Below are 27,725 nucleotides of genomic sequence, written 5' to 3'. Positions count from 1 at the left end.
GCACTTGCTGATAGTTGTATGCATATTATCTCATTTAATTCTAGATGAGGAAATGAGGATTATAGGGAACTCAGACTCCACTTCCAAAGATGATTCTCACTTTCCATTCTGCTCTGGTGTTCTCAGATTGCTTCCTTGGCCTTTATGGTTTCTTCAGTCTCGGTCCCTCAGTCTGACAACTGGGGCCATCAGTGTATCAGCAAGTATTTACTTAGGCTCTCCTGAGCTAGGACAGTCATAGAACGAGGGTGATGATATTAATACCTTTCCTCCCCTAGGGTGTGCCAGGATAACCACTGGATTCTTGATAGCTCTTGGATGAGAAATGTTTATTAAACAGAAATAAGACAGAAATTCTAATGCCTTTTTTTGGCTTCTATTTGGCATGCAAGGATAAGAAAGTGCTCAGTGCATTGGGGTTGTCTCAAGAAAACTGAGGACTATGCTGGCTTTAGGAGATAAATTCACCATTTCAAGAGTGGACATCCAAGAGGAAGCATTTGATGGGTTGTTGGCTATCTGACCTGGAACTCATAAGAGAAATAGGCAGGAGATGAGTGTATATTTGAAAGTCCTCAGCCCTAGATGGTACCTGAAGCCACAAGAGGAAGATGGGATCACACAAGGGTATAGAAAGAGTGACAGGAGGGGCAAGGACAGATCTCTGGGAGACTTAAAATATTTAAGGGACAGAGGCTTCTGGGTGGCTCAGTTAGTTAAGCATCTATCTTCGGCTCAGGTCATGATCCCGGATTTCCAGGATCGAGCCCCACATCACGCTCCCTGCTCAGTGGGGAGTCTGCTTCTCCCTCTGCCCCTCACCTCACTTGTGTTGTCTTTCTCTCACTCCCTCACTCTTTCAAATAAAATCTTTAAAAATATATATTTAAGGGACAAGTAACGGAAGAGAGCCAGCTGGGGAGGAGGCAGGAAAACTAAAAGAGTATAGTGTCTGGAATCAAGGGAAGGAGAACAAACGAGTAAGAAGTGGTCAAGTGGTGCAGAATGTGAGAGAGAATTCAAGGAAAATAAAGGCAGAAGATGGTCCATTGGAGTTGGCGGCAAAGGGTATTGTTCCTCACTGTGGGACCAGTTTCAGTAGACTCCATATGTGGAGGGTCAAGAAGTGAAGGAACTAGAGACAGACAGACTTTCCCAACTCCTGGAAAGGGCACAGATGTCTTCTGGTTAGACTATGTGTTCTGATTTTTGGTTTCAAAATATGGTCACTACACTTCTGGGCAGCCCAAGAATCCCAAGAAGTAAATGACTTATAGAGAGGCAGGACAGAGTAGAGATTCTAGGGGTGCTGTCTTCATTTAAGATTGTGAGTGATAAAGTCTGAAAAAAATCATCACTGACTCTTGGATTTTTTAAAGCTAGAAATGAATTTCCTATGATGGGAAGGGAGGGGGAGCTCTTTATTGATTACCTATCATTTTATAGTGCTATAGTGCTCAGGCTCGATATTTAATCTTCATAGCAGCCTATAAGGTGAGAGAATTAGCCCCAAGTACAGAAAAGTAAACTAGGCTTGGGAGGGTTTAGTGTACCTGACCACCCAGCTGCGACATGGTGAAGTCACTGTGTGGTTGTTGAAACTGTATTTTTTTTCATCATATGCAGCAGGGAGACCAGGGCAGCAGGAATTCCTCCCTCTGAGAGAAGATATATGAGCCCAGAGTTTGTGAGGGGGAAGAACCACCCACTTGAAACAGCTAACATGTGATCCCCGAGCTTGGAAGAGGGCAGACCGCCATTTGAGAAGGAATTGGTAAAAAATACAAAATGAAATAAAGTCAGAACCAAAAAAGGCATCATGTAAGGTTAAAATTACGTGAATAATGATGTGCATTTGTTATTATAATGTTTTCCAAGTGCATTTCATTTTGAATGATATACTCAGATAGCGCGCATGGTAAGGTATAATTGAAAAAACATGCAGGAGAATGGCTGCATTCAAAGAATAAACATACAGCTGTGAGGAGGTTAGGAGTCAAAGGGGTAAGCATATGCCCTGTCCCCCAGGGATCTCATTAGTGCATGAGTGACCATATATGTAAGAGGCTAAATGAATCTCAGTGTTTGCAAAGACCCACGGTAAATGAGACAATGATGAATCAATAGTAATTAGGCCTATAGATTCTTATTGACCCAGATGTCAGAAACCAAATGCCCTGCCCTGAGATTCCTTGAGAGGCAAATGAAAAGATTTATAGACGTGTGCTTTAAAAAAAAAAAAAAAAAAAATCCCTTTAAGTGCAGCAATGGTATTCTGAAGTGGGATATTGCTAGAATCGGTGCAGACTCTTGACTTCTGGCTCAGGAGGACGTTCTTGTGGCTTTTGTTGTCACTGTCGTTCCTGTTGGACCATGAGCAGAGGGAGCTGGGCAGTAGACAAGCAGAATGTGATCAGATTCGCCCCAGGAGCAAGGCTCTGGCCCTGCCTTCCATGGAGGCCTCAGGGACCCTTTCCTCACTGTCCTGGAATCATGCGAAAACAGAGTTTGAATGTGGGCTTCAACGAGTTATCTCTGACCTGGGTTACAGAAAGCACATGGCATCAGAATCACACAGAGGAGGGTTTATTTAAATTCAGCCTCACTCTCCTGTCTTCACTTCTTTGAGCATCCTTCTGGAAAGGGGTGTTACCGGTCCTGGGCTCCTGAGCCTGGGGTTGAAGGCCTGTGTCCTGTCAGGCAGGTGGTAGAGCTGATGATGCTGTGGCAGGTAAGCCTTTTTCCAACAGTATCATTATCCTCCTAAGAGGATCCAAGGCAGAAGATGTTTACAGATGGAAATGAGGTGTCACAGCGAGAAGCAAAGAGATTGCCTCCACCCAGCATACCTTGCACACACACACACAGGCATGCTCACACACACACTTGCACTCACTCCTGCACTTACATAGACCTGTTTTGTTTTGCTATCTTTTCTGTCTCGGAGTTCCACTTGAAATTTTTATTTAACAAAAGAATTTGAAAACCACCATTCTACTTGTTTGTTTCTTCCTTTAAGCTTCATTTAGGAGACTTTTGGGAACTTCTTGGGCTCCATGGGAACATTCAGTGTCACAAAACTGGAACTAGAAATCTCTGAGCTGCACTCCTAAAGCATTTTTAAAATGCAAATAATATGTTAGGTATGTCAGATACTAACCTCCCTTGGACATTGATTTCCTATACTTTTTCTCCTGCCATTATTCAAGCCATGCTTTTAACCTTTAAAGCTATCTTTCCAAGGTCACCAGTGAGAAGCAGCTTGGATGCCACCCTCTGATAAACCCACTTTCCTCTAGAATCATTGGTTCAAGACTTGGAGAAGGAAGCATGTTTAAAGAGGGGAAGGGTGACCCACTTCAATCTTGGTGCCATGCAGTAAGATTTAGCTCAGTGAGATAGGTATTATGATGCCCATTTTATGTATGGGATAACTGAAGTTCAGAGAGGGTGAGTCACTGGCCCATGTCACCCAGCTAGGATGGGTGGAACCCAGATCTGAGCCCAGGACTCCCTCGGCTCCCAGTCCGCTCATCTCTGTCTCCCTCTCACGCAAACATATGAAGACTGACAGGTGGTGTGACTCCCTCATTCTGCACCCAAGGAACCTGAGCCTTAGAAAGGAGAAAGAATAAATGTCATGCCATTTGGTGCATTTGGGCTGGAAATAAAATCTCCTAATTCCTGATCTAATTGCACTCCTCTGCCCTGTCACTTCCTTTAGCCAACTCCCATCCTGAGTCTTGGAACTTGCCTTTATATTTGTCACCTCATCCTTATTGTTATAATTAGGAATACTGTTTTTAAAAAATCCTTCACATATGTACAGTATTGTACAGTTTGCAAAACACACTATCTTCACATACAGAGTCTCCTTTGATCTTCACAATAACCCTATGAGGTAAATTGGATAGGGATTATAGTATCTGTTTTTACAGATGCTAAGAAAGTGGTTCAGAACGTTTGAATAACTTTCTCATGGTTACATACCTACTGGGGGTAAAGCCCCTCCTGGACCTGGTGCTCTGATTCCAAGCCTTTCCACTTTGCACCAGGACATGCTACCTGTTCTTGGTGATGGCCCAGTATGATCAGAGAGTGCAGTAGTGCAGTATGCTGGTTCCTGTGGGTTTGGGTAGTTTCTCTGCTGAAGGTTTGGGACCCTGCTTTCTTTCTGGATCTGATATGGAAGTACAAATCGTTTCTTTCTGCAGAACAGTTTGCTTCCCAACCCTACCCCCCTTTTAAAAACAAAATCAACTTCTCTTCCAGATGCCAGAGTGTATATGCATATTTGAACAGTCACCTGGATCTGATTAAGAAGGCTCGGCCTGTGGGTTTTCTCACTGTTGATTTACATGTTTGGCCAGATTTCCATGGCAACCGGTCTCCCTTAGCAGATCTGACACTGAAGGGCATGGTAAGTAACAGCCAGTCCTTGCACTAAGGTGAAGGCAGGCCAAAGGGCTACAAAGTTTGGAAGAAGCAAAGTGAGGAGAAAGAAAAGAGGAAAAATAAACAGGACAGGCCAAGGGCGCACAGGCTTTTTGCAGATGCATCGCTGTTGCAAAGGCTCTTGCAGCTCCCCAGGATGAGCTGCTGAAAGTTCTCATTGTTTCTGAGCCAACCTTGAAAGCGTTAAAAGCACTATTTCTTATATTTAGCTACTGCTGCCTCTTTGTCCTGTGGAGGGGCTGGAAGTCGTGAGCGCCTGCCTGTGTGATTTTTTTATTTACATCACTCTGCAGAGTCATGTTTTCTGCCCTCCCCCCACCCTAGGCCACCCAGTAAATAAGTGGTAAATATTACCACCCATGGTCTTGATTGCCACAACCACATGTCTGTTCAGGCTCTGAGTCAGAGCTGTTCAGAGTGCATGTTAACATTATTAGGATTTCAGATTCAACTTGGCTAAAAGTAAAATAAAATTCATAACTTGGGGGATAAATGGAGCTGCTGGTGACCTTTGGGGTCACGGGTGGTGCAGAAGATCCTGGGCCCTCCTGGAGGGGCCAGGATGAACTTAGGGCAGCGTTTGTAGCCCCCTAAGCTAAGATAGGGCACCCTAGTGTCCAGGCGAGATTAGGTGGCCGAAAGTAGGATAGCCATTGAGAATCGTATTTTAGGTTTGAGAAAGCATGTTCAAGCTGGAGAAATAGAACTAAGCTTCAGAGGCCAGGAGGGGCCACAAATAAGAAAATAAGCCAGGAATTCAGAATCCAGGAAGATGTCAAAAAGTTGAGAAGCAGAGTGTGTGGTGAACGGAGGCGGGGAGTTCAGAGTGGAGGCCGTGAGCAATGCAGGGTTTACACGGCGTGACAGTGGTGCAGGCTGCTAGCTTAAAGAGCTTCAAGACTCAAACTTCTATGGTTTTGTGATTCATTTTATTGAGATTGTTTTCAGTGTTTTTATGATGCCAACAGGAAGACCTGATCTTTATTTTCATTACCTAGTTGGCATAATCAACTTCTGCTAATAAAAAGGAATCATGGGGAAAGAAAAGAAAATTGGACATAGCATAAGTTATGTCTGTCTGGAGTCCATGAAGCGTGCCCACACAACAGATAATGAGCTTGGCCTCCTTACTTGGCCTGTGGAAGCAGAAGAGGAATGTCGGGAGAGGGCCATGTGGCCACAGGCTGCGGCCAGAACGCTGTACTTGCAGATAACTGACTCTCTGGGTACAAACAGAGGTTGGGGAAGAGCACATTTTGTATGGATACAAAAGTGAGTGTTTTAATTGAAAACAAATATCTGAAACCAAATATAATGGACCTTTAAAACGTTAAAGATGTTAAGAAGCATGGCCAGTTCATAAAATGACCCCAGAACAAAGCATGGCTATGTAGTGAAATGATCGTGGGTCTGGACTCCATGGACTTGGACCTGCAGTCCTTCCCTGGGGGCCCTCTCTCGCCAACTTCTGTCATTCCTAGCGTGGCAGGACCCATGGCTTCTAGTGGTTTTTGTCTGTTTCTTAAAACCAAGCTTGACATCAGAAGACTTAAGAGTTACCATTATAAGGATATTCTTATAAACGTAACCCAAATCCAGAATGTAATCCCCAAGGAGTCCATGGAGGGTTTTGAAGAATGCCTGCCTCCTTATAATGAGTACTGCTAAGTACATGCTCACCAAGAAGACTACCTGTACGGGGGCATCTCCCCAGTTGTATCAGAAAATCCATTAGTATGTTTAGTTTTTTAAAAAGTTTTATTGTTTTATATTTTTTATTTTTTTAAGATTATTTATTTATTTAAAGAGAGAGCACAAGCAGGGGGGAGCAGCAGGCAGACGGAGAGGCAGAGGGAGAAGCAGGCTCTCCACCGAGCAAGGAGTCTGATGCGGGGCTTGATCCCAGGACCCTGGAATCATTACCTGAGCCAAAGGCAGACACCTAACCAACTAAGCCAACCAGGTGCCCCCCCCAAAAAAAGTTGTGTTGTTTTATAAGCAAACCTCATATATCGCATGGTATTTCTGAGCATTGACTTCCCTTTGTAGCTGCTTGGGTTGGGTTTACATTGGAATAGCTGCCACTCTGTGAGCTTACATCACCACACTGGAAGGAGAAGGTGACCTCGATAAGGAAGGAAATTCTGGGCTAAAAATTTCTCCCAGTATTGCTCTCCCTCAGTTAGTTTTACTTTTTTTTAAGAGTTTATTTATTTGACAGACACAGCGAGAGAGGGAACACAAGCAGGGGGAGCGGGAGAGGGAGAAGCAGGCTTCCCGCGGAGCAAGGAGTCCAATGTGGGGCTCGATCCCAGGACCCTGGGATCATGACCTGAGCCGAAGGCAGACGCTTAACGACTGAGCCACTCAGGTTCCCCTCCCTCAGTTAGTTTCAGATAACATCAAACTAATCACCCTGAAATCTCTATTGTCCTGTTCTCCTTTGTCAGAACCTGTAATGACTACTGTCTCCAGCACCCATTCAGTAAATTCTTATTTGGTACCTAGACCCCAGAACAAAGCATGGCTATGTAGACACAGTAAGGTACAACAAAGCCGATGTTCCTGGAGCATGATTCAAGGGAGGAGAGGGATACAATGTATACATAGCAAGTAGAATAGTCAGGATGTTCCTAGTAGGGAAAGAAACACATGATTTCTTCTTTTGGTTCCTGAAACATTTCTCTGGGCATATACTACGCAGTTAATATATACTTAATTGATGGTCAGCATGGAGATAAGAAAGAAATCACGTATTGCTTTAAAAACATACATATGAACAATTTGCTAACATGAGATGGGTTAGTTGCTACTCTTACTATCCATATAAGTATTTAATATCAATATTAATGCAGCCGTCCTCTACTTCATTTGAAAATACATATGAAGATGCAAAAAAAAAAAAAAAAACCCATAAACTCATGCTGACTTTGAAAATTCACATCACATGTCATTCAACTAGCGACACTAGAATTGACAGTCTTGGAATCTGGGAAGATTTTCCAGAATCTAAAAGGCTAACTGGAACTTGTTGGTTAAATCTATGACATATGAACAAAGTGAACCTCCAGCCTTGCAGGAACCCGGACCTCTCCATCTTCTGCTCCTTAGCCGAATGGTGCAAGTTCCCTTTAAGCCTCAGAACAGGGCAGTCCTCCCCTCTTCTCTGCTGCCAATGGTTTTAGGGTGTTTTGGTTTTCTGGAAGCAGCCAGTGAGTTTAACTTTCCAGAACTCTCCCACAACCCAGACCTTATCGTCCCTTTTAATTCAATCCATCAGAAAACTGCCAACCAGGAAGCCAACTGGTCATGAAGTCCAATTTGGAATGACGGGTGATGCCCTGCATTCTAAGGATCCTGAATAACACTTTGTTATTGGGACATAGATAGGAGTTTGGAGGAGAGGTGTAGGTTTGCATGTCAGCTGTCTATTCTAGGGTTAGAAAACTGGGCCGTGGTAAGGCCACCAAAGCTACTCAAAACAAAAACTGCTGGACTCTGGGAACTGGCAATTAGCTATAGATCTGAAGAGGCAAATCCACGTACCAGTGAGTGGGGCTGAGAGTAAATCATGTGTACGGTCTGCTGGGAAACACTGAATATGTATAGCTCTCTAGTTAAAATGAATAAAAAAATAAAGTGAGTCTAGGGGCGCCTGGGTGGCTCAGTCGTTAAGCGTCTGCCTTCGGCTCAGGTCATGATCCCAGGGTCCTGGGATCGAGCCCCACATCGGGCTCCCTGCTCGGCGGGAAGCCTGCTTCTCCCTCTCCCACTCGCCCTGCTTGTTCCCTCTCTTGCTGTCTCTCTCTCTCTGTCAATTAAATAAATAAATAAAATCTTTAAAAAAAAAAAAGAAAGTGAGTCTATTAGGAAAAACATGTTGCATGCAAAGCAAAAGGAGTATCATTGGAACACTTAGGGAAAGGCCTCAAAGAATTATATACTACTCAAAGCAAAAGGAAATATTACAACCTCTTTAGCATATTCAGTAGGATTTTTTTAAAGGGCACATCTCTATGAAATAGGGCAGAAACTTAGTGGGGAAAAAATGAGCTCAGATGGAAAAGCAGTGGAATGAGAAGAAAAAGGAAATGATAAAGACAATTAAAAATACAGGAGCAGAATTAAAAAGTGCATTGAAGGCAATGAAAAATAATTTTTACGGAAGAAAATAAGATCAGAGCTGCCATATGACATAGCCTGTGTTTTACATTTATTAGAAAAACATTTTGAGGGTAGAGGCTACCTATGGCATGCATGTTTGCTTTTAAATTTTCAACAGTGTTTAGGTCAAAGACAGGCATCGAATAATTGCCCTATGGCTAAGCGATTATTTCAGTCTTCACTTGTCAAGGGAGGAGTAAACGGTGACCTGCCCAAGGTCACCATGACAAGAAATGGGGAGGTTAAATAAAAATGTGAATCCTGACTTCCAGCATGCACATCCCCACAAGGCTGCCGTAACTCACACCTCTGGACCTCGCTCGATGTGCTGAGGACTCTAAGATAGGAGTCCTACCAACCATCCTCTGCATGGTTTAATACCGAACCACACTTCTCAGCCTAGTCCTCGGTTCCCTGCTGCGAAAACCAGCCTTCTCACTCCTTTCCCATGTTCGTCCCTACCCTGGGCCTTGGATTTAAGCTCTGACCTCTCTCTCCTCAGTCATGGTTCTTATTTCCTTCACACTCTCACTGACTCAGATTCCAGGAGCAATCACCACTCCTGGTTTGACCTGGCTCTAAACCCTTCTGCTTCAGGTGCCTACCCTCGGAAGTAGGAACAGGGCATGACCCAGGACTCTTGCCCTATGCATGAGAGCATCATTTTCTTCTGGTAACAGGTGGCTCCCTGTCATGTGCCTTGCTGCTTCATTTTTCCTTTGGTGATGCAGTATTGACCCATGACACTGGGCGAGAAAGAGGTGGACGTTAGGGGGTGGGCCACTTACTAGTGTGCCTGGACCAAGTAGCCGCCTATGCAAATATTTCTCCTTTCTGCTTGATACATTAGGGTGCAGGACCAGCATGTGGATTCCTTGCAGGGTCATTGTCAGAATCAAATGGGGAGACTGTCACATTGTGGACAGACAGCAACAACAAATACTTTTGAATCTGTAGCTTCTGCTTAGTGGCCCTTGCACTTTAGAAGATGACTAGCAGGCTTCTAAGTGTGGCCTTGGAATGCTGAGCGGCCAGTGATGAGCCATCTGCCATAGCCCAAGGACCAGCTGGACTCACCAGCTATGGAGGTCATCCACCGCTAACAGCCAGCTGGTGTAGCTCAGCAATCACCTGGTCCATCATAGACCACGTCTCACACAGGTACAGAGATTAGTCTTTCTCTGTATGTAAGTCCTTGGCCCTCAAGTCCCTCAACACAGCAGGAAACCCACATTTGATATACAAAACAGCTAGTGCTGTAGGAATTTTGAAAGAGTCCTTGCCTCGTGTATATGACCGGTTTCCATTCTCAAATTAATACTATTTCTTTGTCTTGGGGTGTGTGTCTGTTTATTTTCCTGAAATATCCAAGAAGTAAATTAATCAAATTTAATCGCAGGTGCAAGGCACCTCAAGCGTATCAGGCCATGAAAACACCCTATTCACCAGTGGTTGAAATGTGTTTTTTCTGCTTCATTTTGCAAGTACAGCCCTACCCAGAACAGAAAGTTATTTTCTGGTTCTTTGAAGAGCTGTGATTTCTAACATAAGGCCATATGCTGCTCAAACTGCTGGAGAGGTTGAGTGCTGCTCCAAGGGCTCTTCAAAGCAAGCACAGAGCAAGTGTGCATATGAAAAACTAGGTGGGAGTCAGGAAAGAAGCATGGCAAGATCTTAGCCCGTTCCCAGAGGACTGAACCCCCAGCTAGAGATGGGCATTACTAAACAGAGTCAGATGTGGATGGAGTCAGCAACTCGGATGAGTATTTGCAAGAGCTCAGTAGAAGCCAGAGGTTGTATCCCAGTGGCTTCCTCTGATGGGGAGATGGATGACATAGCTGGAAGCTCATGAGCTAATTCAAGCAGCTTTGGACTGATCTATTTATCAGGCTTGCAAAGACATGGACTCTTTGACATGAGTTTGTTGATGATTTCGTTACAATGTAATGCTGTTTCATCTCACCATTTTTTACATATTTTTCCCTATGACAAATTGAGTCCTATAACAAAGCTTGATATCCTAAGTATCATTTAGCTGGGTTTCCCATAATGTGTTTTCTTATTGAAGCAACTAATTTAGCAGCTGGTATTTTGTTTCGTAATAGGGATCTTTTTTTTGTTTTGTTTTGTTTTTTTCTGGAAGTGCATTGTATCAGGCCCCGTGATAGATGCTTTACATACATCATCACCAACTCTTAGAGTAACCCTGCCTGACAATGTTGTTGCCCCATTTAAAAGAGTGAAGAAACTAAGGCTCAGAGATCAAAGTTATTTGCCCAGAGCAGCAGAAAAAAAACAGATTAGAACCTAGTCAGTTCAAACTGAGGTCATTCACATCCTTTGGGGGAAAAAAATTTTTTTAAGTAAAAAGAAAAACTAGGTTTTTGTGTTTTCATATTTTCCCCTCATTTTAGTGACTTTTCAAAATTATGTCTGATTCAGATACCGTTTTCTTAGTGCTGTCTTCCCTAAATATACCAAAAAACAAGTAAAACCCAGGGGAGGCAGGCAGTGGCAAAATAATTATAGACAGGAGTCCTTCCCCAGGTAGTATGGCATGGTGAAAGACTGAGGGATGAATCAGGGAGAAATCTGCTGGGAGGTCCCAACAGATAAATAATGGGAAAGCTCTAAGGCCAGGGGACCAAAGATGGGATCCAAGTTTGTGTAAATTCAGACAGGTTGGATGACACCAACTAGGGGCCAGGACAGTTGACCAGAACAGCTTTGGCATACTGGAGCACTGAGTACATTAAAATGACTTAGATTTAGAGCATCAGAAGTGGAACAAAGATGTGAAGTGCCTGTTCCATCTGGGGAATCGCAAATGACTAGCGTATCATGTACGGTTCGCCAATAGAATAAGGTTGCAAGGGAGAATGTCAGTCTGGTCATTGTGAGTTTATTGATTGTCTGTTGCTGCTTTAATAAATTATCACAAATTTAGAGGCTTAAATTTATCATCTCACAGTTCTGTAGGTCAGAAGCCCTGGCTGGCTCAGCTGGTCTCTCTGCTCCAGTTTTCATAAGACCAGAACCAAGGACTCTTATCTGGAGACTTTGGGAATAATCTATCAAATCCATCCAAATTGTTGGCCAAGTTGAGCTCCTTGCAGTTATAGGACTGAGGTTCCTATTCCCCGGCTGACTGTCAGCCGGGGGTCCTCAGCTTCTGGAGGCCACCTACATGCATTTCATGACTCATTGCCCCCTTCTTCCATCTTCAAAGCCCCCAGTGGCAGATCATGTCCATCTCATACTTTGAATCTCTCTGGTTTCCATTTCTACCTCATTCCTCCTGCCTTTTACTGGATCACTTGATTGACTCATCTGCCTTCCTCTTCAGCTCGTAAGGGCTCATGTGATTACAGTGGGCTTCTACTGGATAATCCAGGATAATCTCTGTATTTTAAGGTCACCTGGCTAGGAACTAGTTCTCTCTGCAAAGTCCCTTTACAGCAGTGCCTCGATTGGTGGTTGATTGAGTAACTGGGGGATGGAAATCTTGGGGGAACATCTTTCGAGTTCCACTCACCACACTGTGTTAACACATTGATCTGCCTTTCCCAAATCTGGGTGAGTTTTAGGCAATGCCAAGTGGCAGCCTCAATTCCTGGTACTTCCTGAAACCAAAGGGAGATTTTTTCCCTTTGTCTTCCAGGCTGGCTGATCATTTCAGACCTGTTCTTCAATCTCTGTTCTCTCTCCAGAGGTTTCCTATCAATTTTTCTCTGGTCCTTCTCATTTCCTTGCTGTCTGTCCATGAGCTCTGCCTGTATTATTGACTGAACAAACAGCATTTTGCTGTTCCTTTGTGTTCTGAAAAGCTTTCAACCAATTCCCCTGAGCCTTGGATACCCCACCATGCTCTGATGACCCTAGAAAATCTCAGGACTGGGGATCCTGTTTTCTTGTCTTTTGTAATCTTTAGAGACCCCTTGAGAATTTATTTCTAAGCTTTTTTTTCTTACTAACAAATATAACTAATTCCTTTAACAACTAAGAAGGAAAAACATTAGCTAACTTACTACTACATTTTTTAAGTAATTTCAACTATTTTAGGACCTACCAACCCATAATTCACAATGCCAAGGTTAAGGACAATTATTTCCACAGTTTATTGTGCATTAGGACCTTGCTGAAATACAAATTGCTGGGCCCACACCAAAGAGTCAATAAATCTGGAGTTGGAGTTCAGAAAATCTCCATTCAGCTAGGATCCTGGGAAAGGGCTAGAAACATGCCCAAGCTCTCACAGCTACTAAGTGGCGGCAAGATTTAAGGTGAAGTCCAGGGTGAAATTCATCTGTCCTTCCTATTTACAGAGTGAATGGAAGTGTGTAGGTTGATAAGGACTAAGGCTTCTCTAAGCAGTCCTTGAAAGTGAGTCCCCCATCATCCTATCCCTGGGCACTGATCAGGGGCATACTGCTTCTCCACACTCTTGATGTTCTTATCTTTAATATTATGATCCTGATGCTGATGGTTAACATGCCTTTTGCCCTGTCTTCCCCATGCCGTATATGCACTAGTCTTCAGTGCCCCTCATTAATACCCTGGGGGTACCCATACCATGTTGAAGGAGATGCTTTATTGCCACATTCCAATTAATAAATGGGATTGAACCCTTCATGCATTTAAGAGAAAGAGAATGCACATTTATTAAGAGAAAGGGAAAGAAAATCAACGTTAATTGCCACCTATGCTCAGAGTTGGCTCTATAAGGGTTTAGCTCTTGTAGACTCAGTCTAGCTTCCTGAAAAAGTAAGACACTTTGCAAATGATATTTAATCTTCACAAAAATGCCTTGAGGCATCATTATCCCTATTTCATAAATGAAAAAAAAAAATTGAGGCTCAGAAAGGTCACAAAACTCACACCGTTGTGCAGCCAGTTGGGAGAATGTCAAGATCTGAACCTTGGTGTCTTCATAGCTTGTCATCTTTCCATTCCCCCACACATCTCTTCCAAGCTCAAAAATACCAAGATTTACGTAAGTATTTTATAACCATTATCTAGGACGTTGGCGTCATCAATAGTAGTTTGCATTTCTTTAGCCACCATATAGATCACCTGTCTCTAAATATTAATTATAAGTGTTTTCTCTTGCAGTTCTCCTCATTACACAATAGCAAAATAAATAAAATGTGCTTACCAGCACAACTCTCCCATGGGGCTTCCCCACACATTTCACTGTCTTACCCAAACATTCAAAATAGACATGCACATTTTCTATAAACACACTGCTTCCATTTATGCTTTTTTCCCACTTCCTCATGGATGGAACCATCCAGCCCGCAGATGGGGGTATCTGCTTATCTGTCACATTCTGGCTTTCTCCCTGGTTACAAAGCTGCACGTCCCCCAGCACATCCCTGGCATTCCAGGGGTGCTGCTGTCGCTTCCCTGCCAAGATGGCTCCCCAAAGGGTCTCTGTAGCCTCCTGAGTGGTCCACATGGCAGGCACTCCTTAGAAAGTTATCTTGGGCCGACAGCCATTTGACTTTTGCCAAGGCAGGGCTGAGGTCCCTAGTATTGGAGAGAAAGCTCAGATGGAATTAATGATTACCTGCCCTTCCAGAGTCTCCACCTGCATATCAGATGAGATATCAGGCAAGAGGGCCCCGAACCATAGTAACTTTAGAGAGAAATGTCTTTCACTGGGTCACATTTCAACTCCGTGGCCCTGGTGTTTATGGTGAGGAGATGTTAGAGATGGCTATGGGAGGGCTGTGCATACTTACTGCCTTTTATTGCTGAGTACCTTCTTCCCTAGAATAACATTTTCTTCCATGAAAGCAAGGTATGTTCTATTTATCAGAAAAAGAAAAGCGATGTCACCCATCCTATGTCCCTTTTGCTGGAGCTACTAGCAAGCTCAGGAGTTAAATTTAGTGCTCATTTGCATGATCTCATTCTCAGTTTCTGGTGAAAAGTAACTATCCTCTTCTCTCCTCTATGATTTTTGAGCTCTAGAGGCACTAGACATTTAGAGAAGGGGCGATGATATTTTTTTTGCTTGAATACCAATACTTTGGGGAAGTTCTCATGAATGAAGAAAATGGGGATGAAGAAAATGAAATCTGGTGATATTGTACCCCTTCTTCCTTATGGGTTCTTATGAATTGAGGATATCTTTATCCTCCTTTATCAATGTTACTTTATCAATGTTATACATAGCACTGGGGTTCCTAGTCAATTAATCTCATACACAAAATCAAATTTCTTCCCCATTCCATCACAGTTTACCCAGATCTGGTCTTCAGGACCCACCTATAGGAGATGTGAGTCTGCTAAGCAGACACATACCCAGTCCACAAAGGATCATGGCTTGATTCACATCGCAGGCATGACCAGAGAGGAGCCAGAGGTAGCCTGCCTCCCTCACTGGCTCTGGATGAGAGGTCTAGGCCTGGGCCCACTTAGCTTTCCTAGTAGATAAGCAGCAGAGATGCTGTTGAGGCCAGGCCAGTACAGAAGAGAGAGACCATTCATGATGTGTGATCTTTATCCAGGACCATTGCATGCCATGGAGCTGGTTGATCACACATTCGCATGAAGGGACATACAACAGGGCTGGGACCCTGTCCACTCTGCTCCTTTTCATAGTTCATTCTCCCAGATGGGATGCCTTCTGCATTAGTCTGCCTGGAGGGAGTACTTTTATCTAAATCACACGAAAGTTCCGTATGAGCTACAGGGACACTCCTTTTACCCCAATCTTATACGAGCCACTGTGATGAGGGAAGCTAAGTGTAGAGAGGAGGGAGCATGGAGAGCCTGGAATAAGCAACTAGAAGTAATCTTCCAGTGTTTTCTCTTGGGGCACGTAGCAAATGACCCTCCCCTCTGCAAATATATGGAGAGCCAAGGTGGTGCACATGATCATCCCATAATCGTGGAATTAGACACAAAAGGCTAGGATGTTAGGAAAAACAGTGGTATACAAAAGGAAAAAAGACCATTGTCACTAATTCACACATTCAACAGATAGTTACTTCGTGCCTACTGTGTGCCAGATACTGGGCTAGGCCTTGCAGATGATGCGTGAGTATCCCAGGTAGTCTGTCGGAACAGCTAGGGTCTGGTTTCCATCCTCTGTGTTCCCTGGGGCACATTATTTCCTTACGCACGTTATGAAGTGAACTTCTATAATGTCAACAGTGTTCATGTTCTCCCTTCCAGCATTTTTACTGTGTGTTGAGGTGTCTGGGGAACTTAACGAAGGATGTTCCTTCATGGAGTTACTGGCTTGGGAGGATGCCTACCCAGAATTCCCCTCTGGTCTCTCACTCAAATCTTCCGTGTTCCTGTGTGTTAAAATCAAAGGCGTAGTTCTCATCTGGTTACCCAATTATTTGCCAAGAGAAATTATCAGCAGGTAGCTCTACCGAATTCAGGAGTCCCTGCATGAACAGACTTCCATGAGTAATCAGAATGGCTGGAGCAAAAGATACTAAGTGAGGAAGGGTTTGTACAGATGCTGGAGAAGTAAGCAGGGGCAAGCCTGGGAGAAAGCACCTAAAACAGCATGGGCATTTATGTCTCGAGATGAGGGCAACAGGGAATTTTTAACGGAGTAACACGATCAGATTTGCCTGTGAGAACAATTACTAGCTCCATTGTGGAGAGAAGCACTGTTAGAAAAGGGGCCCTTTCAGCACACACAAAGGAATAATGGTGGCCTGGATTGAGGAAGTGAGTGACAGCACGAAGAGGAGGAATGGATTCACAAAGATTTGGGGGAGCAAGTGGGCAAAACTTGGAGACTGCATAAATATGGGAAGAAGGGAAAAGTCGGGGAAGAGTGCTGACAGGTCTCTGGTCTGGGCCATGGAATGTTGTCTGTGCCCAGCAGTAAGTCATTGCCCAGCCCAGTATGTCTGTGCCCAGCAGCCCTTCATTGTGGCTCAGGGTGCAGTCTGGAAAGGGTAATTAAATGGGACTGGAGAGACGAAGGAAAGGGACCTGGGTAGACCACTCAGCTCCCCCTCTTTGAACGTAGGCTGCCTGTCACCACCTCATTGCACTCAGGATCATACCCACCGTAGGCCCTGAGTAAGCATAGGTTATGTTAATTAATTTTGTAATGTGAAAATACAAAGTGAGCTCTGGTATTGATGCCCACAAAATTCTGAGTAGGCTTGAAGAACCCAGCAGTTCTTCGCCATCTAGAAATGTCCCAAGAGAAGACGTTCGTAAATGGGAGATGTGAAGGAGGCACTGTGAACAGGTCTTGAAGGCATCCAAATCCAGCATCCTGTTTAGTTCTGGAATCTCTCAGAAATTGACACACTCCATAGAAGCATGTGGTTCCGATTGACTTTAATGGGATTCCCTTGCAAACCACAGATTGTAAATTATCCCCTAGTAGGTATAACATTTATAGGAGACATATTATTTTACCCTGAATCCCCCCTGGATGCTGTTACACTGAATTCTGACAATGGCAGAACTCGGAGTAAGATCATCTTTTACTAGAAGCCACTGCTCCATGTCGATCTCTGTAAGCCAAAGAAAATGGGTGTTTGTCATAAAAGAACATTTTCTTTAAAGGGGAAGAAAGACATTTATTAATTCCATGCTAAGGAATATCAAACACGATCTCCGTAAAGTATTTGTTTTGTTTTGTTAATACAAGGCAGGGCACTTTCTCTTGGAGGAGAAATGATCGTTTTTCCCAGGTCTGGAGATTAAACAATTTGGTAGTCATTTCACGTTCAGCTCACAAAAAGGGGATTTGCATATGAACTTGTTTGGGCAAGAAAACACATCTGAACGTGTTTCATGGGAACTATCTCTATCCGTGGCAGCTCCTTTTGGCCATCTCTTTCTTTTCTTTCCTTCATCCCTACAGGTCACCGGGTTGAAGCTGTCTCAGGACCTCGATGATCTTGCCATTCTGTACCTGGCCACAGTTCAAGCCATTGCTGTAAGACACTTTAATGCCATTTTTAAAGAGACTTAGGGCTATCAATAAACCTTAGGCCGCATGCTTCTCCAAGATACATCATGTGCTTGTGTGACAGAGATTGTTAATTAAAAGGGAGCTTGCCAAAAAGAGATGTGTGTCTTTTCGGAAGGAAATCTTGATGAAGGTCTTCACCTGCTTTACTAATCACCTCACATCGCTGAAAGCTGAAAGGAGTTCGAGTCTTTGAACATCATACTTGTCATTTATTTAATTTGTCTTCCAAGTTCAATTAAGTAGAAGCAGATGCCATTTATTCTTGCATTAAGAAAGGCAATATTAAGAACGTGCAAACTTATAAAACACACGATATTGTTCACTTCGCAAAAGGATTATAGGGTTCTTTTAAATAGTAAGCATCCTTAGTGTTTGTTTTTAGATAATTAGCTGCTTCAATGAGACGTTTGGATGGTTAGAGAGAGGAGGGGAGAATTTAACGCATTAGGAAGTCCTACACTGCAGATCAATCCAAAATGAAAACAAAACCCTAGAAGCTTAAACATCTCGATCTAAGGAATCTTACTCTCCCGAGGTGATCCAAATATGGGGTACATGCACAGAAGACTGTATGTATGCATGTTAGGAAGTACATTTTGGAGGAATGGGTCATGGCTTTCCAGGTTTCAGAGCTGGGAGGAATCCCAAAATACAATTAATTAAGTGAGGCTTAGCCACTCTGGTAAGAGAACGTGGACCAACAGAAAGGAAAAATCAGTTCACTGAATTCTGATTCAAATTTATTTTTCAGAGACACACAGAAAGTTTTTTTGTTAATGTTATGTGGACATATTTATATGCCATTCAGTTATTTTGTTTATATACCACTTCCTTCAAAGCCTTATTCCTTCAAATAACAGAACTACATACATTTTTCCCATACATCCGTATCACTAACAGAAGTGATTTTCTTATGTTCACACTTGTCCAGGTACCATGTAGATGGGCTAAGAGAGCAGAGCTTCCCAACCACGAAGGGAACATTCGGTCTTACATGGAATAGGCCAACTTGATGAGATGAAACAGTCCTTGCAGTTTATATACCAGTTTGTATCTTCCTGAAGCAACTGTCATTGATTTAATAGCTTGGCCAGTTCAGTGAAATCAATCAGCCGGCACTATCTATGGGAACTTGGTCAAAACCAGATAATTCTGGCATCTGTCAAAATGGAGGGAGTGAAGAGTAAAATGAACGTGAAGGAGATTAATGTGCATCAGTAGTAAAGACAATTATTTAGTCATCCTGTTTTATGGTAATAATGATGATAATGATAAATAATATAGTTTTGGGGTATTATGTGCCAGGCACTGTGCTAAATATTTACAAGTGAGGTAGGTGTTAACATCCCCATTCCACACATTAAAAACCTACACCTTAGCAAGGTTCATTAACCTGCCCAATTTCCTATAGCTTGTAAGTGGCAGAGCTGGGATGGGAAGCCATGGCTTTCTGAAATAAAGTAGGTATATGAAGTATTGAGGAACTTTCATTTTCTGGTAGTCAGTGCTGTTGTATGAGAAGTCTTAGAGTGGAATGAAATGACTGCGTGGAAATGGACAGTCAGAGCTGTTGTGCTCGTCCTCTGAGTACATGCTAAGAGGCGGGCCACGGGGCACCGTCCCATGATGACAAGGACTATCACCTCTAACTGACGCCCAGCTGCTGTGCCAGGCACCAGAGCACCTACCCACAGTGGTAGGTGGGATTGTCCTCGTTTTCCAGACAGGGAAAACCACCTTGCCGGGTCAGATAGTGGGCACGTGGTGGAGTCGGGACATGAGCGTGTCCGAGAACCGCGTCAGATAGTGGGCACGTGGTGGAGTCGGGACACGAGCGTGTCCGAGAACCGCGTCAGAGAGTGGGCACGTGGTGGAGTCGGGACACGAGCGTGTCCGAGAACCGCGTCAGAGAGTGGGCACGTGGTGGAGTCGGGACACGAGCGTGTCCGAGAACCGCCTGTCTCACTCCCATTCTTCTGCTCTTTCCCCCTCTACCAACCTGCATTTTTCTTTGAAATGTTTGTAAAAGCTACGTGCACGAAATCAGCTTTGAGGCATTTCCAAGACCAGTTTTTCTTGTACACATCTTAGCAAACGTTGTTATTTTGGCCGGGATTGCCTCTCAGAGGCCCCCTTCCTGGTAAGAACACGGCAGCAGAAGTCCAAGAATATATAAATGAGGTTAAACGGGACGTGAGCTGGGTGGAGCCAGCTCCATTTTCCCAAATACCACACACTCGGAAAATCAGTCTTGTATTTAAGGGGTCGTATGTGTATTAAGAGCTATCATATTTATTTTGTCAGTGATCTTAATGACCTTTATAATACCACGAAGGGAAGGAAATTTAAGACCAATCATTTGATAAGGCTTTATTGTGGGGCCAGTTGAATTGTGAGGGGTTCAAACCATTTTTGCAAAGGTACGAGGCTGTGCTGATCTTTCAGGCAAAAATGTGCATTTTAATGAAGTAGTCTGATCACAGATATTTTCCCATGATGATCAACTTGAAAAAAAAAATTTTTTTTTTTGTTTCACTGGCTCTGAATATTGCCCTAGCATCTACTTGTTGTGAATAGGTTAAAGTTAAGCAAATTGCTGTCTATAGTGATATCTGTAGTTGGTATTTTGTAGGAATAGAATGAAAGAGATATTGTAATGAAGTTAACTTGGGACTGTGCGAAAACGCTCCATGAAGTAAAATTCTCTCTTGATCACACTTAATTGAAAGACTTGTCAAACAACCAGTTTATCCATAGCCTGTTCATCTATAGCTTTCCTTTCAGAATAGACCCTTAAAAAGTACTATTTGCATTTGAAGTCTCTCGATTTGCATTTGGTTCTGTACATTCCCAGTGGAATAGCCTAATTTTAATTTAAATTTCTCTGTGAAAACATTTTTTCCAGAAAGGTGAGCACAAAATCATTTTAGCACAAAGCCCTGTGGCAGGGCATTTAGGGAGGGTGGAACGTTTCACAGAGTGGAGCCTGGGACACCCGAAAGGAAGGCCCTGTTGCTAGCTGCCAGCCTGAGTGGGAAATTCCAGCCAACAATGCCACACGGGGGGAGTTGCAGGCTGTCACAGCCCCTCCCAAGGGAGTGCCTCTTGTTCTGATACTTTTTTGCCTTTTCCCAAGGGAATGTGCTTTGTGTTACCCTCCACTCTGGCCTGTTAATCACGTGAGCCACAGGTCTGTGGTTTTAGAAGTATCAGAAATACCAACTTTGCATGGTGTTTCCATGCATATGGGGGGGGGGGGTGCAGCTATCCTCTCCCAAGGCAGACCCTACTGCCTCAGGCAAATCCCATAACTCCTACATGGGGAAAACAACGTGCAAGTTTTGAGTTTGTCCTAAGACTAGCAAGGATAGCAAAGTGCCTAGCAGAGTGCCTAGACTACAGCTAGTAACCAGAATCGCGCTCATTTCCACACCCCTTCCATGTACTCGGCACTCCTGTGCGTCTTGTACATACACTGCCTCCAGCAACAGCCGTGCAGGGCAGATATTAATATTTCACCAAATGTAAGACCACATTAAAATTGTTTCTGCATGTTAACATTTCTGACAATTCATGGAGTTCTCAAACCCATGAATATGATAATACTATTACTTTTTTAAAAAAATGAGGATTGAGTCTTAGAAAGGTTGGGTACAGGTTGGATTCCCAGAAGTAGGTGAAATGTCTTAATGCCATCCTAGGTTTCTTGAATTCAAAAGCCATGCTCTTGGCTACTACGGACTCCTGCCCCTCAAGCTGACTAGACTGTCCTGCAAGCCACAGACACCGAATGATCCATGGTAGACGTAAGGGCATCTGTAGGCCTCTCGAAATCATTTATAATGCTATTTTGTAAGTGACTTTCTTCTGGAAAGGTCAGTAGGTTTTATCATATTCTCAAGAGGGTTCATGACCCCCCAAAAGCTTAAGAAAGAACATCTGGGGGTAATCAGCCACATGCAATAAGCAGGATCTGTCCTTATACGGTACAACATGTTTTAATTTTTTTTAACACACTACATCTGTGGATTATTTTTGGAGGCCCAAGTTTTACCTAATCCATATTCTTACCAGATTCGCTAATAGCTGAAGGCCTCTGGGCTGGAACTGCTGTGCTTTTGCTCCCGAACTGCCCCCCATCGCTCATAATTTCCTCCACAGCATTCAGGATTTCATGACCCATGGTCCCCAGAACAACTTCTAGCCACTCCCTCTCCCAGAGGCACCCTCAGTCACGGGGGAGACAGCCCTCCAAGCTGCCTGGTCAAAAGAGGCTTCACTTGCCCTACATCTTACCCCCTGGGGACAGTGGTCAGGGGGACATCCTGACCACTTCCCAAACCCTCTTCCTTCACTTTGGTTAAGCCTCTGATACAGCCTGTCCTCATGCTAAACTACCTCCTTCTCCTTCTCTGCACACTTGGGTACCACCTTCCCAGCAACACCATCACACTGTCACTAAATCCGTGACATTGACTCGAATCCTCTCTCCAGCCCCAATCCTGCCTTCTTGGTGGCTGTCCCATCTGTGGCCTCCCAGATCCTTGACCTCCTCCCTCCACTTCATCAACTCACCCCCTTGTCCACACCTGGCACTGTGTCATCCCTCAGAATTAATCACTCTCTAAACATCTCAAGGGCTCTCTCTCCACCAAAAAAAAACAAAAAACAAAAAAACAGTTCTCTCTCATTTCTCTCTGGAGCCCCTTTCTCAACCATTGCCATGTGGCTGCCTCCTAAAGTCATGTCACAGTTCATCTTTTTGGTTTTAATCCTTGACCCCAAGTAAATTAGACTCATGAGCTTCTTGTTTTTGAACTTGCAAATAAACTAGGATTTTTAGCTGTTTGCATATCCTAGTTAAAACTAAAGAATTATACATTAACATTCTCCCTGGGGACCCTACGGTGGTGTCATTTTCCCAGGCATCCATGATTTTTACTGAGTTGAGTAAACTGAGCAAGACAAGGATGAGCATAGCACATTTTAGGGAGTTCCTAGCACACGAGGGCTGAAATGAAAATATGGCGGAACACTGAGCAAGCCAGAGGGTGTGATTTCCACGTCATCCCAGACCACGAAGGACTGACTGGAATGGGCTCTGGCTCCTGAAGCATCCCTGAAGAACCACCACCTGGTTCCAGATGATAATAAAGGTCAGGTTAGCCCTTTGTCAGTCTGAAGTCTTACTCTCACTTCATGCGATTAGAGCTCTCTTCTGCTGCTGATGTTATTGGATGCTCTTTTCCAAAAAACAAACCTCTTTAGTTCCTATCTCCGGAAGGAAGACTGACTCAGAGACCACCCCCCCCGGGCCACTTCCTCCATCCCTGGTCCCTGCTGGAGGATCAGGCCCACAGTGGGCACTCCACAAATACTTGCTTCAGTGAACTCTTGTTAATATGAACTGTGTGAACATTGTCAGTTGTTTTTGTCAATGTTGTGTAACTACTGATGGAAGCAAATGGTAGAGTAATTAAGAGGGTTGGGGAGTCAGACAGGCCCAGGTTGGAATTCCTGCTCTGTGACTTCATTAACAGTGATCAGAGGCAACCTGATCTCTCAGAGCTTGTTCTCCGAGACTGGGTGTGCGAAGCTTTCAGTGTGGTGTCTGGGGCTGGGCAAACACTTAGTAAAGGTTCCAGAGCTTTTTTCTTGTGCTGCTCTACTGATGCTTTCTTCTGCCTTTCCCTTTCAGTTTGGCACCCGCCTCATTATAGAGGCCATGGAGGCAGCCGGACACTCTATCAGCACGCTTTTCCTGTGCGGAGGCCTGAGCAAGAATCCCCTTTTTGTGCAGATGCATGCGGACATTACAGGTGAGTCTGAGGAGGAAGAGAATAGGTCATTTGGGGCCTGGCAGTAAATGTGCCTGGCTGACAGCCAGACAGGGTTGGAAATAGCAGAGGGTAGGGGTGATGTGCCAGATTATTTTGAATCTTTAGGTTAAAATGTATGTTTTTTTCCTTATGATAACTGTGAAGTATTTGTAGTCATGATGGAGAAAGTGACTTCTCTGTGAATCCAACTGTTGCATGATCCTGAGAAATGAGATGAGAGAGGTCAGCAAGGGCTAGGTCATAACTTAAGTATTTATGGAACCGTCTGAGCACTTCTTCTGATGCACGCTCGTGGGGAATATTGAAGAGACAGAGATGAGTAAGACAAGACTTCTGCCCCCAAAGATCTCAAAGTCTATTGACAAGGACAAATGGATGTGCAAATGTAGTGTGGCAAGAGCTCAGAGTAAGAAATGCACGGAGTTTTATGGAAACATAGTGGGGTACCTCCACCCTGGTTTGGACCTGCGACAGGGCAGGGCAAGTGGTCTGGAGGAAAGGACAAGGAAGCTGTCTTGAAGAACGAATTCAGAGCCCAACTGCTGTGGGAACAAGGGTCTGGCTGCAGATGGGAATTTGAGCCCTGAGATCCCAAGATCCTGTGATTCTTTCATAGCTCCTGACACAGAGAGAGAAAATCCAGAGTCGTGGGCTGATCCCTTTGTGATATGAGCACAGCAGAGCAGGATCCCTGGTGCAGATCCCTGGGCCTTAAGAAGGGGACCCCATTGGCCAGGGGCTCGCTGGTATTACAGAGCCGAGCCTGGACTTCCGTCCCTCTGGAACTCGTGGCCTCATGTCTCTTGCTCCTTTCTCCCCCGGTGTCTCCTGGAGCCTGGCATCCTCCCCACCCCACCCCGGGACCCACCCACCATGGCCAGGCACCAGAGTGGGACAAGGTAAAGGAAACAGAAGGGAATGGACCCTGCCCACAGCCCCAGCTCAAACGTGACATGAGCCCACCCTTCAATGGCGTCCCTTCGTCATGGTCTCTTGCTGCCTCCCATCCTGTGGACTCCTTCCTCTGACAGCTGGGTGAGTCAGGGTCCCTGCCCTTGATGCTGCCTCATCGTATCACCTGTGCCCCCTCACACCCTGCAGATCCCTGCAGAGGAGAGCTATACCAAATGTCAGGCGCATAGTTAACCCTTGCACTTTGTGAGATCCAACTAATTAAATTACTTAGCCCCATTTTAGATAGAGGTAAGTAGACTGAGGCACAAGCCAGAGGACAGTACAAAAAAAAAGCACCTTGTCTAGGGGTAAATATATCAGGATGTTGAGTACAGAAATTACTACCATTAACCAAGCTCCCACTGTGTGTTGCTGGAGCCACTCTGTATACATTTAACCTCATGAACTGCTGAGAGGTAGAAATTGGTGCCTCATCTTAGAGACAAAGAAATTGAGGCTCAGGGAGGTCAATGAATTTGCCTCTCCGGAGTCAGACAAGAGGGGACGGGCGATACCAGGACCGTGACCTGGGAGTGTCTAGGCCCAGCGCCCCCTACTCTGCGCTGCCCAACCAGGTTTCTTAGCTTTTCTGAGCAATTCGTAATCATGTGATGATTACTTTTCCTTTACCAAAGAGTCCACAGCCTATGGATGTGGGCCGTTCTGAGGCAGAAAGAAGAAAGACTTAAAAAAGGAGCCCAAATTAGCTTGTAATTTTTCCAAAGAGAAAACCGATAACCAAATTTTATCTAAAAGTCGCCGGTCAGACAAGATTCACATTTAAAATGTGATCTCTGAGTGACTTCCCAATTTCTAGCCTTCTGATAGCCACGAAGCCTTCCTACCAGGATGCAGGAGGGGAGAGATCTGCCTTGGCTAACACATCACCTGCGGGAAATGGGAAACAGGGCCCCCGAGAGCAGGGCGGTGTGAGTGACCCTGGGTCCTGACCAGGAACCGTGGCTCCAGCCTTAATGAAAGTGGGTCCTTTTCCAGGCCTCACATCCCTGAGCTGACTCAGAAGCAGGGGGTACAGCAGCTTTACAGAAAGTTCTGCTTTGGAAACTGTTCTTCAGGCTGTTGAATGAAAAGGCTGTTCATCGTTATTTGGATTCCGATTGAAACTGGACCCTTTGTCTCTGGCTGTGGACCAGTTACAGTTCCAGACAAAGGGACCTTTTCTTTGGCTGGAATTCCTCTGCTTTGGGAAGCTGTGACTGACAAGTGATGGCAAAGTGCATCTGCCTTTAAATGCTTTGGGTTCTGCTAAACTCATTAATGCATCAGATAAAATAGTTCACATTCCAGGCAGAGCTGCCTTCTTCCTCTCCTTCACCCAGCCGCTCAGAGAAAAGAACACATTTGCATTTGTTCCTGTAAAAGGCACGTACACAGCAGTGGGTGTATAGGTAGAGTCTTTGATGCCTTTAAATATTGTAATTGCTCTAGTTTTCCTGCAAAGAAAGGCTTAGAGAGGACCACGGACCTATATGAGTCTTAGGAATACCTGTCAAAAACACAATGGAATTTAGAAGATTCTTTGGAGACTGTGGAGTCGTGGAAAGAACAGAGGATCCCCTCTGTGACTTTGGGCAAGTTGGTTTACCTATCCCCGAGCCTCAGTTTCCTCTTCTGAAAGAAAGAATATTATTTCCCTCTTGTAGATCATGCTGAGGAGTACCTGCTCACGAGTTTGTGAGCACCAAACTCTTTGCCTGGCTCAAAGTCAGTGTTTAATACATGTCCGTTCACTTCTTCCCTTAAAGCAGCCCCATGCAAAAAAAAAAAAAAAAAAAAGAGGTGTGTTTGAGAAAAAAAAAAAGAAAAGCAGTTTAATATTTTGTAAGCAAATCTTTGCCATTTGGGGAGCAGGCTTCTCTGTGCAAGCAGCGAGAATGGGGCTTTGCCAACTTGGGAAAATGTCTTCTACGTGAGGAGGAAGAATCTCCCTGTACCTCTGGCAGTTAGTTTAACTGTGGTTTCAAGAAATACTTGTTGTGTACTAAGTAATTGTAGGTTTCCCCCATTGACTTGGGACTCAATGTTCCTCTGTCTGAATTTTGGTTTTTTTCAGCTCTGGCAGTTACAGCAAGGTTCCCCCCCTTTCTGTCTTATTCATTATTTTCATCATTTGTCCCTCCATGTATTCACTCAGAAGCCGTCTCTGAGCACACCAGTGTACCAAGCATGAGCTTGGCAGGGGGATACAAAGAAGAACAATAATGTCCTGCCAAAAGTGTCATTGCAAAGAGAAGAAGTGCTCTCGGTACTCTGCCCAGTGTCCACAGAGTAGAGTGGGGACCCAGGGGATGCTGGTGTCCGTATGAGTCAGGTCCAGGCAGGGAACAGATGACACACTCGAAGTTTGGAGAAAAGTCAAACAAAGGGTCTGTTTGCAGAGGTGTGGGCTGGTGGTAGGGAAACCCCGATGACCAGGCAGCCCCCTGGGGCCACCCACAGTCTTACCACCCCTAGGCTTGCAGGGGCCTGGCAGGGACCTAACCAACCCAGCCTAACCGGCTGCATGAAGAGGCTGCCGGACTAGAGCTTGGTCAAGGATGCAACTATGAGGACAAGCAAGCCATGGGTGAGGTCTACCCACGCCAGTGTCCTGGGACCTACAGCAGCCTGGGGGTGGGCAGGGAAGAGGGGGGACTGATCTCAAGGAGAAGCAGAAGCAGTGAGTTGGTTCCCCCCGCCCCCCACCCTGCCCCGTGGCAGGGATGAGGAGAGGCTTTAGAGATCAGGTCAATATTAAGAATCCTAACAGGGCGCCTGGGTGGCTCAGTTGGTTAAGCGACTGCCTTCGGCTCGGGTCATGATCCTGGAGTCCTGGGATCGAGTCCCACATCGGGCTTCCTGCTCGGCAGGGAGTCTGCTTCTCCCTCTCACCCTCTTCCCTCTCGTGCTTTCTATCTCTCATTCTCTCTCTCTCAAATAAATAAATAAAATCTTTAAAAAAAAAAAAAAAAGAATCCTAACAGCTAATGCTAATTTAGTGCTTTCTCTAAGCCAAGCACTGTTTTAAGTGCCTTACTTATAATCACACTTTTAATCCTCTGAGCAGCTCTAGAGGGAGGTGGAATTTTAGCCCCATTTTGCAGATGGGGAAACTGAGACACAGAGAGGTCCAGTAACTTGCCTAGGATCACATAGCTAAGTCAGCAAGGAAGCCAGAATTCAAACTCTTCCAGTCTGGCTCCAGAGCACTTAGGGTGCAACTGGAGAGCTGGTGGGGGATTCATCAGGCTCACTCTGGTTTCCCGTTCTCAAGGGGAGGGGACTGACTGTAGGTCACTCCATCCTGCTCAGGACTAATTAGGCTTTTGACAGGGTCAGGAAGG

At 44.6% G+C, this 27,725-nt stretch overlaps 1 protein-coding gene across 10 annotated transcripts in view; it reads left to right on the top strand.

Moving 5' to 3' along the window:
• FGGY (FGGY carbohydrate kinase domain containing) overlaps window positions 1-27,725 on the top strand; it is a 418,161-nt gene that overhangs the window by 295,312 nt on the left and 95,124 nt on the right. For 9 of the 10 annotated variants that reach the window (XR_003609898.2, XR_003609900.2, XM_028106807.2 and 6 more), the window contains 3 exons: window positions 4,273-4,420; window positions 17,477-17,551; window positions 23,286-23,406. Coding sequence is in view for 8 of the 10 variants with exons in the window: in XM_028106807.2 (XP_027962608.1) it covers window positions 4,273-4,420; window positions 17,477-17,551; window positions 23,286-23,406 (344 nt within the window). In the remaining 2 variants the exon portion in view is untranslated. The remainder of the gene's footprint in view (window positions 1-4,272; window positions 4,421-17,476; window positions 17,552-23,285; window positions 23,407-27,725) is intronic. The other variant, XM_028106805.2, reaches the window with a different exon arrangement.

Source organism: Eumetopias jubatus, unplaced genomic scaffold (genome assembly GCF_037043125.1).
Source record: "Eumetopias jubatus isolate StellerSeaLion01/CBP00866 unplaced genomic scaffold, mEumJub1_p1.0 scaffold_4, whole genome shotgun sequence".
Taxonomy (NCBI): domain Eukaryota; kingdom Metazoa; phylum Chordata; class Mammalia; order Carnivora; family Otariidae; genus Eumetopias; species Eumetopias jubatus.
This window is presented reverse-complemented; position numbering and strand designations above follow the sequence as displayed.